This window comes from Equus asinus, chromosome 26 (genome assembly GCF_041296235.1).
Source record: "Equus asinus isolate D_3611 breed Donkey chromosome 26, EquAss-T2T_v2, whole genome shotgun sequence".
Taxonomy (NCBI): Eukaryota; Metazoa; Chordata; class Mammalia; order Perissodactyla; family Equidae; genus Equus; species Equus asinus.
Genome location: NC_091815.1, coordinates 22,787,459 through 22,810,029, shown reverse-complemented (window position 1 = coordinate 22,810,029; position 22,571 = coordinate 22,787,459). Strand labels below are relative to the sequence as shown.

Below are 22,571 nucleotides of genomic sequence, written 5' to 3'. Positions count from 1 at the left end.
AGGCGCGCGTGCACCAGCGTTCGCACGCAGACCCCGCCCCCTGCGGCTGCCCCGCGCCTGGAAGTTCTCCGCCCCGGTTGCTAAGGGAGCTGGGCCGAGCGCTTGTGCCTGCGCACTTGGTCTCAACCGGCAAGCGTCCGGCTCGGCCCCGTGCCCGTGGCGGACGCAGGCTCGGAGCTGAGAAGATTCCGGACTTCTGGGCTCCTGCAGGGCCAGCGAGAGGCCGGCGTTACGAACCCCCAGCGGCGGCGTTTTCTGGGCAGGACTACATTTCCCAGTGGCCTCTGCGAGCGCCGGGCCGGTGGCCCCTTTGTGTCCTCCGGAGGCCCAGTCGCTTCTTTCCGGGCCCACGGGGGCTGGAGTCCATCCGTCTCCTAGGGCTGGAGGTGGGCCGGAGTGGAGATTGCCGGAGCCTTCGGGGCGGGGCGGGGATCTGCCAGCAGTACAGTCCTGCAGGTAGGGAGCGGGCTGAGGAGTGGCCTGTGGGTCGCCCGAACGCCGGCCCCCCGGGCCCTCTGTGTGACTCTACGTGTGACGCCGTGGTTGATGCCGTGCACTGTGAGACTGTCACCCGATGTGCGTGTTCACGTACCTGTGTGACTGTGGGTGCGAGTGAGTCGATGGTGCCGCAGCGTGTGAGACTGTGGGTGGCGGTGTTGCCGAGCCCTCGGCCTCTTTGTGACTGAGGTGTGTGAGACCGTCGGTTGTGACACCTAGTATTTGAGGCTTGGGGGTATGGGAGCCGGTGACCGTGTGAGACTGTGAGCATACCCATGGCCGCTGACTGTGATGTGTGGAAGACGGTGGTTGGCGCTGTAGTTTTTCAGAATTGTTGAGTATTGGGGCCGGGGTCGGGGAGACTGAGTGAAACCGTGTGTAGCTTAAAGCTAGCGGAGTGATGACAGTGTGCGACCAAGTTTCGGAACCGCTGATACATTGGAGAGGAGAAAGACTGTGGAGTCGGAAGGACCTTTATTTGATCTTGGTGCTGTTATTTATTAGTTGTGTGTCTTTATGTAAATGATTACATTCCTGGGAGTTGTTATTTGTAAAATCTAGAAAATCTATTGTTGTAATAATAAATTAGGAAGTGATTTAGGCACGGGTTAAATAGTATGCAGACAAATTCCTAGGTCTCCATTATGCTTTTTCTCTACTGGAGAGGATGCTCCTCTCTTTAACAGGAGGAAAGTGAAGCCGAAAAATTATAGGCTGGTGATTCTGGATGCTGCAAGGAAAGCCTGTTTTCTCATGTTCTCTTCTCCATCTCAGTCATCTAAGGACACTCCCATTTCCCAAGAGAAGAGCCAAGAGGAGGAAAGAATGGCGGTTGGACTTCTGAAAGCCATGTACCAGGTAGGCTGGTGTTTTCTCTTTTCTGAAATATTTTCCTGCTTTTCCAAACAAGGCAGACATTAACTTTCCTTCTGCTGAAACTTTTCTGGGTAACCAGTCATGTTGCTTCTTAAAACTTTCCAGTGGATTCGTACGTCATTCAGGATAAATGCTTAAGTCCTTGCCTTGGCCTGCAAGGCTCTACATAATCTGGTCCCTGACTATCCCTCTGACCTTATCTAATTTTTCTCACCCTATCTGTAACTCACCCTCTCAGTTCCAGCCATGCTAGCTTCCTCGTAGTGGGTTGAGTATGTTCTTAACTGATGGCCTTGAACTTGCTGTTCCCTCTACCTGGAATGCTGTTCTACCAGATACAGACCAACTTATTCATTCTAGTCTCTGCCCAAACATTGTGCATTTATGTAACAAATTTTTATTAAGCACCTAGTAGGTAAGAGGGCTTAGTCCTTGGTCCTCTGCTCTGTCTACACTCACTCCTTTCGTGATCTCATCCTATCTTATGGCTTTAGGTACCATCGATATGCCAACAGCTACCAAATTGTATGCAGCCCAGACCTCTCTCCTGACCTCTCGACTTGTATATCTGTCTGCCTACTCAGCATCTTCATTTTCTTATGTGATAGATACCTCAAACTCAAACATCTCACACTGATTGAAATGAGCCATTGGAAGTTTGGGGGCATAGGAATGACGTGATCTAATTCTCATTTTAGTGGGATCGCTCTGGCTACTATTGGGAATAAAACAAATGGGACAAAGATAGAAACAGGGAAACCAATTAGAAAACTCACATCCTCCCCAAGCTCAGTTGCTCATGCTAAGTCTTCCCTCAGGAGGTTCTGTTTATTCCGCCTTCAAAAATTATCCAGCATCTGAGCACTTTTTTTACTACTACCACTGCTTCCGTTCTGGTCTGAACTGTCATCTCTCACCTGGATTATTTCTGCTGTACTCTCCTAACTTGTCTTTCTACTTCCACTCTTACTCTCTTAGTCTATTCTGAGCAGAGCAGTCAAAGTGATCTGTTACACATGTCGTATTATGTCATTCCTATTCACGGTGGGGATAGAAATAATAGAAAGTATAGATGACTCTTTCAAATAATTTAGCTATAAGGGGAGAAGGGAAATGGGTAATAACTGAAGGAGAAACTGGTCAACAAGGTTTTTTAAAGATGAATATATGTTGATAGGCTGATGAGATTCAGTAGAAGGAAATTTGAAGATGAAGAGGAGAGAGGAGGGAATTGCTGGAACACTGTGCTTGCGTACGTGAGAGGAGCTGAGATCTAATGTACAAGTGGAGGCATTGGCCTTTGCTGGGAAAGTGGGCTGCTCCTTGATAGTAGTAGGAACAAGTTAGAGGATATGGGCACAGAAGCAGGTAGATGTGTAAATGTTGTGTGAGTTTGTGGAAATTTTCTTAGAATGACTTTTGTTTTTTCAGTGAAACGGAAAGCAAGGTCATCAGCTGAGAGTAAGGATGGGGTAGAAGTATTGTGAAGGGAAAGTAGCAAATGGTCATATAGGAGAGTGGTGGAATGAATGGACTAGAGAAATGTATCATGTAGGTAGCATTTTGGCCCGGTTGAGCTTAGTGCTCATGAATCTAAAGTGAGACCAATTAGCATGGTTGGTATGATTTTCTATAGCAAAGTTAGCTGTTCAGGGTACTTAACTAGAGTATGCTGAGAGATGGCTGTGGTTTACCTAGGTGAATACAGTTAAGTGAGAGAGGGTAGGGAAGTTGAGGATGTATGCATAATGGTTGTGCTAGGAAGTGAGGGGATGCAGGAATAAGAAGCAGTGAGAATGTGGTAAGATCAGTGGTTTGTAGGTTCTGAAGGTTCAAAGAATTATCCTAATTGGGGTAACAGAGGGCAAAAGTTATAGTAGGAGGTGGAAGTCAGAGTGGGAGAGTTGAGATTATGGCGGGTTTGGTACTTCCTGGTAATGACAAGGTCTAGGGCATGACCATGGGAGCAGATGACTGTAGAAGTGTGGAGGACAACATATTGGAGGAGAGGGGGTTGGAGAACTGAGAGGCCAGGTTGTTGGGAGGATTATTTATATGGATCTTGAAATGACCAAAGATTATGATAGTAGCAGCATTGGAGAGAGTGACAGTGAGCCAGGTGCTGAAGTGTGCAAGGAGTGACGGAGAATTGGTATCTTCCTGGCGTTGGTAGATAACTGAAACAAGGAGGGATAGTGATGATATAGTCTGACTTCAGGAGATAGGTGTCTTTTAGGGAGGAGAGAGGAGCATAGTCTGGAAACAAGCATAAGGTGCAGAGAGGTCACCTGCCTCAGCTCCGGTGCTGTGGTACAAGGAAGGTGGGAAATAAGACAGTCGGCAAGTGCCAGGGCTTTGGGGAAAGTAGTCCTCTCAGCTGGGAGCCATGTTTCTGTAAGGGCATAAAGGTGGAGGGAGCTTTGTTATGCTTCAGACTGGTTTGACTGTAATTATGAATGGACTTTGAAACTAAGTATTATTGTCATTTGTTAGAGGTCAGATATTTTAAGGTTAGAATTTAAGCTCCTTATAGTGACATTGTAATTGTTTTCATTGACGGTGTAAATTAACTTAAGTCAAAGAATCAGTTGAAAAATGTGTATGTCATATATAAAAATATACAGTTATTATATATATATATATATATATATAAGCTAAGGCTTATATAAGAAAATTTTAAACATTTTGGAAGCATATATACCGTATGAACCAAACTCTAAAAAGGAACGTTTTTGCAACATATGAGGGATGTTATTGCTAGGGCAGAGAGGGAGAGATTCACAAAACTTCATATAATTAAATAAGAAAAAAGATTACTGAGTGTTGAAAAAAACCTTTTTTTTTTTTCCCTGCTTTTTTTCTCCCCAAAGTGCCCCGGTACATAGTTGTGCGTTTTTAGTTGTGGGTCCTTCTAGTTGTGGCATGTAGGACGCCGCCTGAGCATGGCTTGATGAGCAGTGCCATGTCTGCGCCGGGATCCGAACAGGCGAAACCCCGGCCACCAAAGCGGAGCACGTGAACTCAACCACTCAGCCACGGGGCTGGCCCCTCTGGTCTCATTTTTAATCCTCTTATAGCTTCTTGAACTTTTCAAGCGACTCATTTTTACTTAAGTTTATTTGGCAAATATTTGAATGCCTCACGTGTGCCTGATACTGATCCATAACTGGGGACATGGCAGTGACCAAAACAAAAACGTACTCTGCCTTCATGGAGCTTACATCTCAGTGGAGGTTGGGGAGTGGGCTATAAATAACAATTGAGTGCTGTGGAGAAAAATAAAGCAAGGTTAGGAGAATAGGGAAGTGGGGTAGGAGCATTGCTGTTTTTACACAGAATGATCTCAGAAGTAAAAGCCCTGAGGGGCAAGGTACTTGACAAATGCGAGGATGTAGTATCAGCGGGAGGCCAGTGTGCCTGGGGCAGGATGAAGGAGGTGAGTATGGTGAGAGATGAGGTCATTTCACTTTGTTTATTTGTTTCATTTCAGGAATTGGTGACCTTCAGAGATGTGGCCGTAGACTTCTCCCAAGAGGAGTGGGATTGTCTAAATTCTTCTCAAAGGCATCTGTACAGTAACGTGATGTTGGAGAACTACAGGATCTTGGTATCACTGGGTAAGAACATCTTCTCCTTGCATAATTGAGCTTCTGTGCACAGGGGCTCTTTGCTGTCTATCGCCATTGTAATTTTTGGATAGCATCTACAATTCTTGGCTGAATGTCTGCCAATGTAATGGTTTAATATTTGTAGTGTTAGCAATGGATAGGTCTGTTAGTAATCTACGTCAGAAGCTTCAGCTTCCCTGTCCTTTGAATACCTGTCTTTTCCACATTTTTTCTGGCTTCTTGTGAGCTCCATCTTCCCTTATGATCAGAGGATTGGATGTGAGTTCTGGGATATCCACAACATGACCAAATTCTGTTTCTTTACTTCTGTGCAGGACTTTGCTTTTCTAAGCCAAGTGTGATATTGTTGTTGGAACAAGGGAAAGAGCCCTGGATGGTGAAGAGAGAGCTGGCAAAAGGCTTGTGCTCAGGTGAGTGAAGAGGAAATGGGCAGGAGAAACCTTTGCAGGTGACAGCTCAGTTTGACTCAAAGGTATCACCTCTTCACTCTTCTTTATTGGCATGGTCTTCTCAAATGTTCTAGGTATTAGTAGAAACTGTGGACCTTTTAGAATGTTCTCCCAAATTTGTTATTTTTAACTCTCTCCCCTTTCACACTTTGCCCCCTCCTTTCTAGTAACTCATTTATCTATTCTCTGAATCCCGTTCCTTTCCAGTTTCATAAGCGTCTTCCAGTCTTTAAAAAATCTTTTGCTAATCTGATAAACTTCTGAGCTCTACAGACAGCTGTAACTGGAGTACCACGGTGAAATCTTGACACTTATGTGCAGTAAAATTTTGGGCAAGTTACTTAACCTCTCTGTGCTTTTGTTTTGTCACCTGTAAAATAGGGTAATGCTTTTAAAGTGCTTTGATTAGTTTGTATCTCATGTTATGAACTCACTAGCTGTTAGCTGCTGTTGTTATAGTCATGTGCTGCATAGTGATGTTTCAGTCAGTGATGGACCGCATCTGTGATGACGGTCCTGTGAGATTAGTGCAGTAGAGGTGCAGTAGGCTGTACCATTTAGGTTTGTGTAAATACACTCTGTGATGTTCTTACAACGATGAAATCACCTATCGATGTACATCTCAGGATGTATCCCCGGCATTAAGCGACACTTGGCAGTAGTGGTAGGAGTGTATGTCCAAATGCCTCATTTTTCTCTTAATGGTCAGTTCATTCATTTTTCCATTCCTTTAATCAACATTCATCAAATTGGTACTTTAAACAGAGCACTTGCAAGATTCTGGGTGTATATAATATATATATACATCTATATAAATAATCAAACAGCTGAAAGGCTAGTAGCAGATCCTATATAGCTGTAAATGGCGTATGTGAAAAGAAAGCTGACATAAAGGAAGCTCAGAGAAAGAAGTGAGAGGCAGAGGTGTCTGGGTAACTCGGGAGATGATGGTTTTTAACAAAAACACAGGTCAGAAGCTGGAAAACATTTGAAGGAGAAGAGATTCAGAGTTTAGCTTTGTCATATAGGACGGATTTTCAGACAGACATAGAAAGCATTAAGGTCAAATGCAGGACTAAAGTTCAGAAGAAGATTCGGGTTAGGGTAAACACCTCTGTCAACCCCCCCACCCCCTCTCCCCAATCTTTTATGTCCTTGTGCAATTTTCTAAGAAAAAATTACGTGGAACTGTAGTGTCAAAGAATATATGATTAAATTTTATTTATTATTAAATAAATCATACGCACATAAATGTATTTTAGCATATAAATGTAGTTTAAATAATAATAGAACAAAAGCCCATGTACCTACTTCTTAGCTTAAGAAATAGAAGATTGTCAGTCATTTTAGGCCCTTGAGGGCCCCTGCCTGATGGCCGATCCCCACCTTTCCCTTGGTCACCATTAGCCTACAATTTTGCTTGTCATTTCTTGGCTTTTCCTTATAGTTGTGTCATGTGTCCCTAAACAAAATACTTATATTTGCATATTTTCAGCTTTTTGTGCATGGGATCATATTGTACGTGTAATTTTGACTTTTTTAACTCCGAATCATATTCCTGAGATTCATCCATGTTGATTTTAGTAGCTGTGGTTCATTGAATTTTTTTTCCTGCTGAAGTGTAGTGTATTCCACTGTGTAAACCACAGTTTATCCATTGAAGGTCACTTGAGTTGCTTCAGTTTTATGCTGTTATACATGTTACTGCTATAACCTTATTATATGTGACTACTGGTGCACGTGTGCTGGAGTTCATGTAGAGAATATAGCTAGGGATTTACTAGATAATGCTATTTTACTCTCCAAAGTGCTTGTGCTAATTTCTATTTCTAACAGCAGTGTGTGAGAACACTTATTGCTCCACACACAGAATCGACAAATTGAAAAAACTTTTGCCAACTTGGTGTGAATGAAATATTACCTCCTTTTCCTTGCCATCTGAATGTCCGCGATAGCTAAAGAAATTAGGCATCTTTTCATATTTGAAATGGCCATTGGATTTCCTCTTCTGTGAAATTCTGGCTCAAGTCTTTTGCCCATTTTTAGCAAGGTCATCTTTTATATATACATTTGTAGTTTATATTTTTCATTTTGTTTTAAGAAACCTTTCTGTATGCTGAAGTCCCATAGATATCCTCAAATTGTCTGCTAAAGGTTTTCCTTTTATATTTAGGGCCATAATCCAATCAAAATTGATTTTTGAGATTGAAGTAAGAATTTAATTTCTGTGCTTTATGAAAAACCAGATGTCCCAGACATTTTTTGAAGAAATGAGCTCTCTTTTGCTCATTGTTCTGAGTGTTACCTCTTAATATATCAGGTTATAGTAAATTTATGGGTCTGATTTTGTGCTCTGTTCCATTTCATTGATCTCTGTTTCCTCATGTCAGTACCACACTGGCTTAATTAAAATAGTTTATTATAACTCAGTTATCTGTCTATTAGGGCAAGTCCCTATACCTTGTTTATGTTCTTTAGAATTTCTTGTTTGCCCTTTGACCATCTAAATAAAGTTTAGGGTCAGCTTGTCAGTTTCCACCAGAAAACAATGAAGAGCTATTAGCTTTCGATTCAAATTTTATTTTATATATCAATTTTGGAAATTTTTCTATTTGTAAACAGGTTTCTCTCTCCATTTGTTTAGATTTTTAAATTTCCTTCAGTATGTTTTATAATTTTCTCCATAAAGACCATGCACGTCTTCTGTTAGATTAATTCCTAGGCATCTTAGTCTTGTTGCTGTTAAATGTTGTCTGTGTTTTCCATTTGGTGCTCATCTATAGAAATGAAGTTACCTTTTATACATTGACCTTATATCCAGCAATGTTGCCAAGGTCTCCCATTAATGCTAGTAATTTTTAGATTTCTTTGGAGTTTTTTCTGTAGGCAGGCGTATCTGTGAATAATGGCAATTTCTTCATTTTAAATTTCTGTACTCTGAATTTCTTTTTTCCTTTTGCCCTGCCTGAGATCTCCAGTATAGTCTGAATGGAAGTAGTGATAGTGGCATTCGTGTCCACTTCTGGTCTCAGTGAAAGTGCTTTAATATTTTGTTGTTAATAATTCTGATAATTAAAGGTTTTTGATAGATACCCTTTCATGACTGTTTGCTAGAGTTTTGATCGTAGAAAGCTTTTGAGTTTTAACAAATGGTTGTCTGTATCTGTAGATGATTAGATGGTTTTTAGTTTTTCATTTGTTAATGTGATTTGCATATTAGGTTTTTAATGTTGAACCAACCTTGTATTCCTGAGAAAACCCATCTGTATATCTTTTTCTTTTCTTTTTTTTAAAGATTTTACTTTTCCTTTTTCTCCCAAAGCCCCCTGGTACATAGTTGTGTATTTTTTTTTTTTAGTTGTGGGTCCTTCTAGTTGTGACATGTGGGATGCGGCCTCAGCATGGCTTGATGAGCAGTGCCGTGTCCGCCCCCAGGATTCGAACCGGCGAAATCCTGGGCTGCCAAAGCAGAGCACATGAACTTAACCACGTGGTCATGCCGCTGGCCCCCTATATCTTTTCCATTCATAACTGGCTGCCATTTGTAATATTTTTAAGTTTTTTGCATCTGTGTTTATCAATGAGGTTAGCCTTCAGTTTTTCCTTCATGTACTTATCTTGTCAGATCTTGGAATCATGGTTGTCCTAGCCTCGTAAAATCTGTTGGTAAATATTCTTCTTTTTCTTCCTTAGAAGAATTTGTGTAAAGTGAAAATTATTTGTCTTTTGAATATTTGGTAGAACTGTGTTCATCTTGGCCTAGGATTTTTCTTGTGAAAAGAATTTAAACTAATAATTCAATTTCTGTTGTTAGAAGATTGTATGTTTTCTATTTCTCTGTAGTCATGGAGTTATGGTATTTTTTCTAAAAAATTATACTTCTCATATAAGTTTTCAAATTTACAAGGTAAAGTTGTCCATTGTTTTCTCTTATCTAAAGTTGCTAGTATATGTAATTATGACCTCTTTTTCCTTCCAAAAAGGGAGAAACAGATCTTTCCAGGGGTTTAGCAATTTTTAGTTGTTTTCAGACATTTTTCACTTCACTGATCCTCTCTTTTTAAAAAATTTCATGTACTTCTCCTCTTTATTATTTCGTTCCTCTTACATTTATGTATGCTACTCTCTTTTTAACTTTTAAAATTAGATAATTCATTGTTTTTGAGGCTTTCTCTTTTCTATTATAAGCATTTAAGACTGTATTAGGAGTATATTCTGCATGTTTTGATATGTAGTATTTTTCTTATCATGTATATCTAAGCATTTTCTACTTTCTATTCATTTCTTCGTGACCTATGAATTATTTGAAAGTTTTAAGTTCCAAATTTAAGTTTTTTGTTTCGTTTAACTACATTGTGGTTAGAGGATGTTGTCTGTTTAATACATATTCTTTGACATTCTTTGAAACTTGTTTTCTGTCTTAGGGGTTAATTTTGGTGAATATGCTGTGTGTCCTGGAAAATAACATCTGTTTTCTGGTTGTGGAGTTCAGCATTTGATATATGTTCATTGGACTAACTTCATTAATTTTACTGGTCAAATCTTGTGTGTCTCTATTGATTTTTAAAAAAATCTCTTTGAGTCAATTACAGGGAGACGTTAAAAACTTCTACCCTAATGGTGAATACATACATGTTTTTGTAATTCTGACCACTGGTTCTTTATATTCTGACAGTGTTTTATTAGGTCATATATTTTTGGAATTGTTTTGTCTTTCTGGTGAATTCTTCCATATATTGTTATTATCCTCTTTAAACCTAGTGGTGATTCTTCCCTTAACTATTTTGCTTAGTGTTAATATAGCTATATTAGCCTTTTTTGGTTAATATTTATTTGGTATAGTTTTTTCCACCCCTTCACTCTCTTGCTTTTTATGTCTCTTGTAAACAGTATATAACTAAACATTTTTTAGTCCAGTCTGATAATCTATATCTTTTAACTAAATGATGGTAGTCAGTTACTTCTTTTTGGTATTACTAATAGAATTAGATTTATTGCTACCATCCTATTTTCTTTTATAAATTCTCCTTTTTCCATTTTTTCTTGTTTCTTGACTTTTTCTCCATCTGCTAATTTGAAAGTTATACAGTCTGTTTCTATGCTTATATTGGTTATCTTAGAAAATTTAACATTTATAATCACCTTACCAAAATCTAAAGTTAATCTTTATCTTTATTTTCCTCCCTTTGAAAATGTAAGAACCCTGGAATAGTTTAACTTCACTTAACCTCATTTCAGTTCTTATTTCTTTTACTCCCATAAACTAATGTTTTGTTTCATGAGGTTATAAAATTAGACCATTATTTTGTTTAGTAAGTGCTGTTTAGATTTACCCACATTTCATTTTGTTTGTTCACAGTTCTTTCCTATGTCCCAAAACTTTTTCCTGAATCAAATCCTTTATCAATAGATATAGTATTCCTATAAGCTGTTTTGTTATTATTACTGTGCTCATTTGTTTTGTAATTTATTTTGCTATGATGCAAGAACCTTTTTTTATATATACAATCATAAATTGATGGTTATTATTTTTATCAGCACTTTAAAGATATCATTCCCGTTCTTTTCTGGCTTCTGTTGTTGCTATTGAGAGGTCAGTTCTCATTAATATTGTCTTCCTTGCTACTTTTGGAAATGTCTGTCTTTTGTCCTTGTTATTTTATATTTTCACTATGATGTATCTAAATGTAAACTTCATTTTAGCTGCTCTAGTTGGGATTTATTATGATTTTTGTGTCTGACATTCTAGTCGTTAGTGGGTTACGTGTAATTATCAGTGGTTGTTTCTTCACATAGTGCCACTCCCCTATTCTCTGTATTTTCTTCCTAAAACTCCAGTTAGATGTCCCTAAGACCTTCTTACTCTGCAGGGATAAACTGATGCTCCTAGCTTCAGTCCTCCCTTACTTACTTGAAAGTGCCTTCTGGAGTCTTTTTGACTCTGGAAGTTTGCCTTAATTTCTTACCAGCTTTGCAGCGCATCTAAAAATATATTTTCTATATTTTATACAACATTTTAAGTTTATTTTATTTTTTTATTTTTCCTTTTTCTCCCCAAAGCCACTCAGTACATAGTTGTATATTTCTAATTGTGGGTCCTTCTAGTTGTGGCATGTGGGACACCACCTCAGCATGGCCTGATGAGCAGTGTCGTGTCCGCGCCCAGGATCTGAACCAGCGAAACCCTGGGCTGTTTAAGCAGAGCCCACAAACTTAACCACTCGGCCACTGGGCTGGCCCCTTAAGTTTATTTTTAACCAGGCAGGTTTGTCTTTATTACTAGTCTGCTGTATTGCTGGATAGGGATCCTATGCACTACTGAAAGGATCTGGCTACTCACTGCTGTGTTGCTCCCTCTAATTTTATACCCATATACATTCCCTCTGAATGAGAAAGAATACATCCACACCTTTTGATAATGTGATAGATTAAATATAATATCACAATGTATTTTCCTGATTTACATTTCTTTGAATAGATGAGGTTGTTACTGTTACATGCATTTATTACCCTTTTTTTTTTTTAAAGATTTTTTTTATTTTTTTCCTTTTTCTCCCCAAAGCCCCGGGTACATAGTTGTATATTCTTCGTTGTGGGTTCTTCTAGTTGTGGTATGTGGGACGCTGCCTCAGCGTGGTCTGATGAGCAGTGCCATGTCCGCGCCCAGGATTCGAACCAACAAAACACTGGGCCGCCTGCAGCAGAGCGCGCGAACTTAACCACTCGGCCACGGGGCCAGCCCCTATTACCCATTTTTAAAGTTTTGTGTGTGTGTGTGAGGAAGATTGGCCCTCAGCTAACATCTGTTGCCAATCTTCCTGTTTTTGCTTGACGAAGATTGTGGGTCCTTGCCACAATTGTTTGTTGTTGCCACAGCTAACATCTGTGGCAGTCTTCCTCTATTTTGTATGTGGGATGCCACCACAGCATGGCTTGATGAACAGTATGTAAGTCCACACCCAGGATCTGAACCAGTGAACCCTGGGCTGCCAAAGCAGAGTGCACGAACTTAACCACTCAGCCACTGGGCTGGCCCCTAAAGTTATTTTTAAAGTTGTCTTTTTGTATCATTTGCCTATTTTTAATGGACTGTTTGTCCTTTTTGCTTATTTGTAAAGTTTGTTCCTTATTAAGGATTGTATTCTTTTTCTTGTGTTAAAAACAGACTAAAAATTTTTTTAATTATGGTAAAATACATGTAATAAAATCTACTCTCTTAACCATTTTTAAGTATATAGTTGAGCAGCATTAATTACATTGATATTGTTGTGCTACTATCACCAGCATCCTTCCACAGAACTCTTCATCTTGTGAAATGGAAACTGTGTACCCATTAAACAATAATTCACCATTCTCCCCTTCCCCATGTCCTGGCAACCACCATTCCATTTTCTGTCTATGAATTTCACTACTCTAGGTATCTCATATAAGTGGAATCATACAGTTTATCTTTTTGTGACTGGCTTATTTCCCTTAGGATAATGTCCTCAAGGTTCGTTCATGTTGTAGCATGTGTCAGAATTTCCACCTTTTTTAAAGCTGAATAATATTCCATTTTATGTATATACCACATTTTGTTTATCCATCCGTCTAATGATGGGCAGTTTGGTTGCTTCCATCTTTTGGCTGTTGTGAATAATGCTGCTATGAACATGGGTGTACTAATATCTCCTTGAGACCTTGCTTTCAGTTCTTTTGGGTATATACTCAGAAGTGGAATTACTGGTTCTTAGGTTAATGCTATTTTTAATTTTTTGAGGAACTACCATACTGTTTGCCACAGCAGCTCTATCATTTTATATTCCCACCAATAGTGCACAAGGGTTACAATTTCTTCAAATTTTCACCAACACTTCTTTTCTTTTTTTTTAATAGTAGCCATCCTCATGGCTATAAAGTGGTGTCTCATGGTTTTGATTTGCATTTCCCTAATGATTAGTGAAGTTGAGCATCTTTTCATGTGGTGGTTCTCCATTTGCATATCTTCTTTGGAGAAATGTCTATTCAAGTCTTTTACCTATTTTTAATTGTGTTTTTGTTGAGTTGTAGTTTTTTAATTATTCTGGATATTAACCCCTTTTCAGATTTGTCATTTATAAATATTTTCTCCCATTCTGTGGGTTGCCTTACTCTGTTGATTGTGTCCTCCAGTGCACAAAAGTTTTTGATTTTCATGAAGTCCAATTTGTCTACTTTTTCTTTTGTTGCCTACGCTTTTGGTATCATCATAAAAAATCATTGCCAAATCCAGTGTCATGAAGATTTTCTCTGTGTTTGCTTCTGGAATATTTAGGTCTTAACATTTAGGTCTTTGATCCATTTTGGGTTAAATTTTGTGTACGGTGTAAAATAAGGGTCTAACTTTATTGTTTTGCATGTGGATATCCAATTTTCCCAGCACAATTTGTTGAAAAGTTGTTCTTTCCCTATTGAAAGCTGTTGCATCCTAGTCAAAAATCATTTGATTGTATGTGTGAGGGTTTATTTCTAGGCTCTCTGTTTTCTCTTCCATTGGTCTGTATGTCTCTCTTTATGCCAGTACCACACTTTTTTGATTACTATTGCTTTGTAGTCAGTTTTGAAATCAGGAAGTGTGAGACCTCCAACTTTGTTCTTCCTTTTTGAGATTACTTTGGCTATTCAGGGTCCATTGAGATTCCATGTAAATTTTAGGATCAATGTTTCTGGTTTTTGAAAAACATCTTTGGGATTTTGAGAGGTATTGCCTTGAATCTGTAGGTAGCTTTAGGTAGTACGGACATCTTAACAATATTAACCCTTCTGATCCACGAACATGGCATGTCTCCATTTACAAGCATACCTTAGAGGTATCGTGGGGTGAGTTCCAGACAATCACAGTAAAGTGAATATCATAATAAAGCAAGTCACATAAATTTTTTGGTTTCCTAGTGCATATAAAAGTTATGTTTATGTTTCACTGTTGTCTATTAAGTGTGGAATAGCATTATATCTAAAGAAACAATGTATATACCTTAATTAAAAAATACTTTATTGCTAAAAAATGCTAACCATCATATCTGAGCCTTCAGGGAGTCGTAGTCTTTTTGCTGGTGGAGGGTCTTATAAAAAGCGCAGTATCTGCAAAGTGCAATAAAGCGAGGTATGCCTGCATTTATGTCATCTTTAATTTCTTTCAGTGGTGTTTTGTAGTTTTCATTGTATGTGTCTTTCACCTCTTTGGTTAATTCTTAAGTATTTTATTTTTTGATGCTATTGTAAATGGAATTGTTTTCTTAATTTTCTTTTCAGTTTGTTCACTCTTAGTGTTTAGAAATGCAACTGATTTGTGTGTGAACTTTGTATCCTGCTACTTTGCTGAATTTGTTTATTAGTTCTAACAGGTTTTTTTTGTGTGGAGTCTTTAGGGTTTCTGTGTATAAGATCATGTCATTTACGAACAGGTAATTTTACTTGTTCCTTTCTAATTGGGATGTTTTAAATTTGTTTTTCTTGCATAATTGCTCTGGCTAGAGTGTCCAGTACCATATTGACTAGAAGTGGTGAAAGCAGGTCTCCTTGTTTCGTTTGTGATCTTACAGGAAAGCTCTCAGTCTTTCATCATTGAATATGATGTTAGCTATGGGGTTTTAGTATATTGCTTTTATTAGGCTGAAGTAATTTCCTTCTATTCCTAGTTTGTTGAGTGTTTTTATCATGAAAGGGTGTTGAATTTTGTCATATGCTTTTTCTGCATCAAGTGAAATGATGATATAGTTTTCTTTGCTTCATTCTGTTAATGTAGTATATTACATTGGTTTTCATTGAACTATCCTTGCCTTCCAGGAATAAATCCCACTTGGTCACGGTGTATAATCCTTAGAATGTGCTGTTGAATTCAGTTTGCTAGTATTTTGTTGAGGATTTTTACATCAATGTTCATAAAGGATATTGGTCTTTAGTTTTCATATACTGTCTTGGTCTGGCTTTGGTATCAGGGTAATGCTTGCCTTGTAGAATGAGTTTGGAAATCTTCCCTCCTCTTCAGTTTTTTGGAAGAGTTTGAGGAGAATTGGTGTTAATTCTTCTTCAAATGTGTGATAGAATTCACCACTGATACTGTGTGGTTCTAGCCTCTTCTTTGTTGGGAGGTTTTTGATTACTGATTTAATTGCCTTACTAGTTATGGGTCTGTTCACATTTTCTGTTTCTTTATGATTCAGTCTTGGTAGATTGTGTGTTTCTTAGAATTTGTCCATTTTATCTTAGTATTCAAAAGAACATTGCCAACCAGGGAGCTCTCTTGAGCTTCAGTGTCCAGAGTGTTTTTGTTTGTTTTATTATGTAGGCATGATTGAGTGAAACATTACCCAATGTGACTCAATCTCCAGCACTCCTTCCCTTTCCAAAAGTCAGGCTGATATCATGATGGCTCAAAGCTCCAACCCTATAATCATTTGGTCTTTCTGGCATGGCTAGCCTCCATCTGAGTCATCTCATTAGCAAAAAATATCTCAGGGTGCATAATGACTCACCTTATTAGTATAAACTGTCAGGTGTGGTCCAAGGGGCTCACTATGAATAACAAAGACACTCCTTCCACGAGTTTAGAGGTTACCTCCTGGGAACCAGGGACAAAGGCCTGCTAAATTCTTTATTACACAGTTCTTTAAAAAAATCACAATGAGGCTCTGATTGTAATTGAATGAAAAATAGATAAATTTAGTGAGAATTAATGGCTTTACACTGTTGATTCTTTATATATGAAAGCAAAGTGTGCATTTTCTCCCTTTATTCAAATTTTTTGAGGTGGGCCCCTCATTAGAATTGTAAAGCTTTTGCTCATTTCTTGTAAAGTTTATTTCTAGGGTGTTTTCCCTCTTTGTTTTTGTTGTCAACGTTAAAGGTATCTTCTGAGGTTATTTTCTTTATGCTTCCTTCTATTGCTTTTTAAAATTGGTTCTATGGGACCAGCTCCATGGCCAAGTGGTTAAGTTCTCGCACTCTGCTGCAGCAGCCCAGGGTTCAGATCCTGGGCGTGGACATGGCACCGCTCATCAGGCCACGTTGAGGTGGCGCCCCACATCCCACAACTAGAAGGACCTGCAACTAAGATATACAACTATGTACAGGGGGGGTTTGGGGAGATAAAGCAGAAAAAAAAAAAAAGATTGGCAACAGTTGTTAGCCCAGGTGCCAATCTTTAAAAAAAAAAAAAGTAAAATAAAATTGGTTCTAAAATTGCAACATACTACATTCTTATTTGAAAAAAATAAAGATGTACAAATAGTATATCTCCCCCATAGCCTCTACTTTGTATTGTGTGCCTTTTATTTATCTAATGATTCATTTGTGGTGTTTTGCAAGTCATAACACATACATAATTCTTTTTAATGGTTACTTTTATTAGCCGTTGTTCTTAGTATTAATTATTTTTGTGACTTTTATTGACTAATGTATTCCAATACTATTTGTGTAATTTTGGTAGTGTATTTTATTCTTTTCAGTATAAATCATCAAACAAGTTGATTTTTATTATAACCATTAATTTAATATCCCGTGGTATTAATGTTCTCAGTCCTGATTTCTTTTGTTGTTTACATTTATTCCTTCTTAATCTCTTTTGCTTTCTTCTCTTTTCCCAAATATCTTAATGTTGGAGTGCTCTAGGGTTCATTCCTGGCTCCTTTCTCTTCTCTTTATCCACACTCATTCTCTTGGTAATATAGCCTCCTTAAGTACATCTATATGCTGGGAACTCCCAATTTAAAATCTCTAGTCCAGAGCTCTCTCTTAAACTCAGTCTTATGTGTCCATCTGCCTTCTCAACATTTCCATTTCAAAGTCTAAGGATACCTTAAGTTTATTATGTTCAAAACTGAACTCCGCATCTTCCCTACCTCACCACCTAAACCTGCTGTTCCCATCACTGTTGATGCCTGTTCCATCTTTCTGTTGCTCAGACCATAAATTTGGAAGGCATAATTGTCTCATCATTTCTGTTCCATTCCATATCTAATCTGTCAGAATATTTTCTTGGTTTTTCCTACAAAATACACCTAGAATCTCACTCCCTTGCTATACCTTCATTGATATCTCTCTAGTTTGAATCGTTGTCATCTCTCACCTGGATTACTACAACAGTAGGTCTACAACAGTAGGTCCCTTTGCTTCTCCCCTTGCCCCTACCTTCCAGTATCACTCCTCTACTCAAAACACTTCAGTAGCTCTCCATCCCACTCAGAGTAAAAGCCAAATTCCTTAAGAAGCCTAGAAAGCTTAAATAATCTGGTTATCCTTTGCCTCCTGACTTCATCCCCTACTACTCACTCCTCTCCAGCTACGCTCGTCTTCTGGCTATTCATCTAACAAATCAAACTTTTAGGCTATTTCTTCTGCCTAGAATGCTCTTTCTCCAAATATCTAAGTGACTAACTTCTTCATTTCCTTCAAATCTTAGCTTAAATGTTAACTTATTAATAATTCCTACTTTTGACTTCACCAACACTCCTGATCTCTTTTACTTTGCTTTTCTTTTTCTGTAGCACTTAGTACCTTCTAACATACGATAAAATTTACTTATTAAGCATGTATTTCCTGTCTCTCCCAAGAAGTAAGGTCCATGAAGGTGTAAGGATCTTTGTTTTGTTTACTGTGATATCAAAAGCATCTAGAACAGCACAAGGCTCAGTGAATCTTCTTGAAAGAAGCAACTAGAAGAATGGAGGTTATTTCAGTGCCTGTATTATTCATTTATGCACAAAATTATAGCTGAGTCCACCCCCTTCCATAATTCCTTCTTGACTTGAGATTTACCTACTGACTTTCTTATAGTTCTGATCATTCCTTCTCAAGTTTCTGTCTGACCTATTTTCAATTTCTGTTCTTGTACACTTTACAACTATGAAAGCCAGTGTTCTTGTGGGTTTTATTTGCTATTAAATTCACATACTTCACTTTATGAATGTACATTCGTAAATGTACCTTCTGGTACATCAGAGAGGAGACATTTTTTTCTTATTGTTTTTCAGGCTGGGAATCGGTGTGTGAGACTGAAGAATTAACCCCAAAGCAGGACATTTATGATGCACAATCATCTCAGAAGATAATAGAAAAACTTACAACCTGTGGCCTTGACTACTCCAGTTTGAGAGAAGAATGGAAATGTGAGGCCCGTTTTGAGAGGCAACCATTGATTCAGAAGGCATGTTTCAAGGAAGAGACAATCACTCGTGAAGAAGCCCTTATTGATAAAAGAGGACGAGAATATAACAAATCTTGGGGAACTTTCCATCCAAACACACTGCTTCATACACAAGAGATAATTCCCAAAGAGGAGAAAGTACATAAACATAATACACATAAGAAAAGCTTTAAAAAAAATTTAATGGCTTATAAGCCCAAGAGTGTGTATACAGAGAAGAAACTTTTGAAATGTAATGACTGTGAAAAAGTCTTCAGCCAGAGCTCATCCCTTACTCTTCATCAAAGAATTCATACTGGAGAGAAACCCTATAAATGTGTAGACTGTGGGAAAGCCTTCAGCCAGAGATCAAATCTTGTTCAGCACCAGAGGATTCATACTGGAGAGAAACCCTATGAATGTAAGGAATGTAGGAAAGCCTTCAGTCAGAATGCACACCTAGTTCAACATCTGAGAGTTCATACTGGAGAAAAACCTTATGAATGCAAGGTATGTAGGAAAGCCTTCAGCCAGTTTGCCTACCTTGCTCAACATCAGAGAGTTCATACTGGAGAGAAACCCTATGAATGTATTGAATGCGGGAAAGCATTTAGCAATAGATCATCCATTGCTCAACACCAGAGAGTTCATACTGGTGAGAAACCTTATGAATGTAATGTCTGTGGGAAAGCATTTAGCCTTCGTGCATACCTTACTGTACATCAGAGAATACATACTGGAGAGAGACCCTATGAATGTAAGGAATGTGGGAAGGCCTTCAGCCAGAATTCACACCTTGCTCAACATCAAAGAATTCATACTGGAGAAAAACCTTATAAATGTCAGGAATGTAGGAAAGCATTCAGCCAGATTGCCTACCTTGCTCAGCATCAAAGAGTTCATACTGGAGAGAAACCCTATGAATGTATTAAATGCGGGAAGGCTTTTAGCAATGACTCATCCCTTACTCAACATCAGAGAGTTCATACTGGAGAGAAACCTTACGAATGTAATGTTTGTGGGAAGGCTTTTAGTTACTGTGGATCCCTTGCCCAACATCAGAGAATTCATACTGGAGAGAGGCCCTATGAATGTAAGGAATGCAAGAAAACCTTCAGGCAGCATGCACACCTTGCTCATCATCAGAGAATCCATCTTGGGGAGTCACTCTCACCACCCAATCCAGTCAATCATCAAGTCCTGTAGACCCTATCTCATCAATATTTCCAGAATTTATACTCTTTTTCTCCATCTCTAATGTTGTCACCCTAATCTAAAATTCATCTCACCCGGATCACTGCTATAACTTTCTAACAGGTCTTCCTGTATCAACTTTTGGTCCTGTTAAATTAATTTCCCACGACGCTGATCTTTTTGAAGTGTAAGAATACATACATCATTCCCTCCAGTTAAAACTTTTTTTGGCTTGCTATTGTTCTTAAGCTAACATCCACAGTCTTTTAAAATTACCTGTGAGGTACTTCATTATCTGGTCTTATATACCTTTCAGCCTTGTTTTATTCCAGTCTCCCTCTGTGGGCACTAGGCACTTCCCAGGACTGAGAGCTTAGATTTGGAAAATCCTAGCTCTACCACTGGTGTGGCATTGTGTGACTTTGAGTAATTTGCTTGACTTTTCCAAACCTCAGGGGTTTTTTAATTTTTAAAATAGGGATAATAAAGGATACTGTATTATAGAAATGTGAGTATTAAATGAAATAGTGTCTGTTGTAGATTGATGCATATTAAGTAAGAAATTTGCATGTAAAGTACTTCACATAGTGCATCAAATATAGCAGCTATCATTATAAATAATAATAGCTCATATGTATTGAGTGCCTACTATGCACCAGGCACTGTTCTACATGTTCAGCATATATTAACTCGTACTCCTTACAGCTAAAACAAGATTCCTTAGTGGACAAAGAACATCCCTGGGAAGCAGCAGGTCAGAATTGAGAAAACCTAAAAATTTTAGAACATAAGTGAGAGCCTTTGTATTCTAGGTGAGTAATCAATATAGACACAAGTAGTAGAATTAATAACACTTATAATGAGTTTTAGGAAGTTTCTAAAGAGAATCAATTGAATAAACCAATTAAAATGAGGATTCACTGAGAAGAATACAGAACTTATATTTAGATCAAGAAATGAATAGAGCATATCACAATTAACTCCAAAAAACCAATAAACATGGAAATTCATACTGTCCCATAAAAAGGCACCAGGCCTAGGTAATCATATGAGTGAATCGAGGAAATTTCAAACGGATTTAAACTGTTCCATACCATAGAAAAAATATAAAGTTTATAAATTTTTTATTCAGTTTTTGTAAAATTGAAACCAAAAGGGGATCAAGGGAAGAAAACTGCAGACAAATATATACATATAGGTTTTCATTCATTCAGTGATTTTGAGTAGCTGCTATTTGCCAGACACTGTTTTAGGCATGAGGAGACAATGGTGATCAAAGACCCTGTCTTCATGGAGTTAAGCTCCAGAGGCTGAGATAGTTAATACAGGCATACCTCATTTTGTTGTGCTTCGTTTTGTTGTGCTTTGCAGATATTGCATTTTTTATGAGACCCTCCATCAGCAAAAAGATTACAACTTGCTGAAGGTTCAGATGCTGGTTAGCATTTTTTAGCAGTAAAGTGTTTTTAAATGAAGGTATGTACATTTTTTTCAGACATAATGTTATTGCATGCTTAATAGATTACAGTGTAGTGTAAACATAATTTTTATATGCACTGGAAAACCAAAAATTTCATGTGACTTGCTTTATTGCAGTATTTGCCTTATTGTGGTGGTCTGGAACCGAACCCGCAATATTTATGAGGTATGCTTGTACTTAAATATAAAACAACAGATTTTCTAGATCCAGAAAACTGAAGAGTAATAAAAAAAAGTTGAGGAGTATTATATAGCCTAGGTTGAAGAGCTGCAAGATAATTATCAGTTATTCCTAATTCACAAATTCATTGCAATTCAAACCAAAATTCCTCAGTGGGCCTTTTTGCCCTTGAACCTAACAACTTTGTTCCGAAATTCATCTGTGAAGTGTGAATTCTTAAGAACAGCAAGAAAATGATTGAATCTGATCTATGTGTAGAAATTTTGCATATGATAAAGATGGATCATATCAGTAGACAAAGGATGGATTTGGGGGTGTTAATACAGTACTATTGGAAGTAGTTGTGTTTAGGATAATTTGGCAATATCTGGTAACATTGAAGATGTGGATAAATCTTTGACCTAGCAATTCCACACCTAAACCTCTACAGAGTCTTTCCTCCTGTGTTCAGAGAGAGGTACAGGAAAGTCCACTTCAGCTTTGTTTGTGAGAATGAATTTTAAAGCAATCAGAATAACCATGAGGGTGAATATATTAGAACCCAAGTTAAAATGAATGAACTAGAGACACTTCTATCAACATGGATAAATCTTAAAAACAATACTAATGAAACTGAACCAGAGAGTGTTTTGTATGATATGATACCACTTTTTTATATAAAGTTTAACGACATGCAAATCGATGCTGTGTACGTTTTCCATGGCTAAATACCATATAGAAGTAGTGTAATAACATTCATGGAAATTGTCATCTAATTCAGAACAGTGGTGACCTCTGGGGAGGGAGAAAAATGAGGAAAAGATGCAAAGGGAGATAATCTTTTAATCATTTATTTCTTTAAAAAATAAGCAGATATGGCCAATTCTTATAAATCCATAAAGCTGGTTGTGGGTTTATAGGTAGGTTCTTATTCTTTGTATTTTTCCATATATTTAAGCTATTTCATAATAAAAAAATAAGGAACATTTAAATATTTACTTTTGTCAGTTATTTCCTCCTTATACCTCAGGCATGCCACTGGTAGTCTCATCTGTATTCACCATTCTCTTCAGAAAGAAGCTCACATATAGTAGACTTCCAGATGCAATCATTGGTTTTTTTTGTTTATTGGCACCTAAGCCCAC

The 22,571-nt window shown here is 38.0% G+C and overlaps 1 protein-coding gene across 3 annotated transcripts; it reads left to right on the top strand.

Moving 5' to 3' along the window:
* Nucleotides 1-22,415, top strand: ZNF570 (zinc finger protein 570). 3 transcript variants are annotated; one of them, XM_014848763.3, is made up of 5 exons: nucleotides 1-456; nucleotides 1,273-1,356; nucleotides 4,865-4,991; nucleotides 5,318-5,413; nucleotides 18,442-22,415. In XM_014848763.3, exons 2-5 carry the CDS (start codon nucleotides 1,324-1,326, stop codon nucleotides 19,797-19,799), a joined length of 1,614 nt encoding a protein of 537 aa, XP_014704249.1. In that variant the 5' UTR covers nucleotides 1-456; nucleotides 1,273-1,323; the 3' UTR covers nucleotides 19,800-22,415. The 3 variants fall into 3 exon arrangements, with proteins under 3 accessions (XP_014704249.1, XP_070355130.1, XP_070355131.1); XM_070499029.1 differs by having other exon boundaries at nucleotides 29-456; nucleotides 1,163-1,356; nucleotides 18,442-22,409; XM_070499030.1 differs by having other exon boundaries at nucleotides 190-456; nucleotides 1,185-1,356; nucleotides 18,442-22,409.
* The last annotated feature ends 156 nt before the right edge of the window (nucleotides 22,416-22,571 follow it).

Coding starts and splice junctions, on each gene's coding strand:
- ZNF570 (XM_070499029.1), top strand. CDS start 1,252: ATGTTCTCTTCTCCATCTCAGTCATCTAAGGACACTCCCATTTCCCAA. Junction 1,357..4,864: donor TTCTGAAAGCCATGTACCAG/GTAGGCTGGTGT, acceptor GTTTCATTTCAG/GAATTGGTGACCTTCAGAGA. Junction 4,992..5,317: donor CAGGATCTTGGTATCACTGG/GTAAGAACATCT, acceptor ACTTCTGTGCAG/GACTTTGCTTTTCTAAGCCA.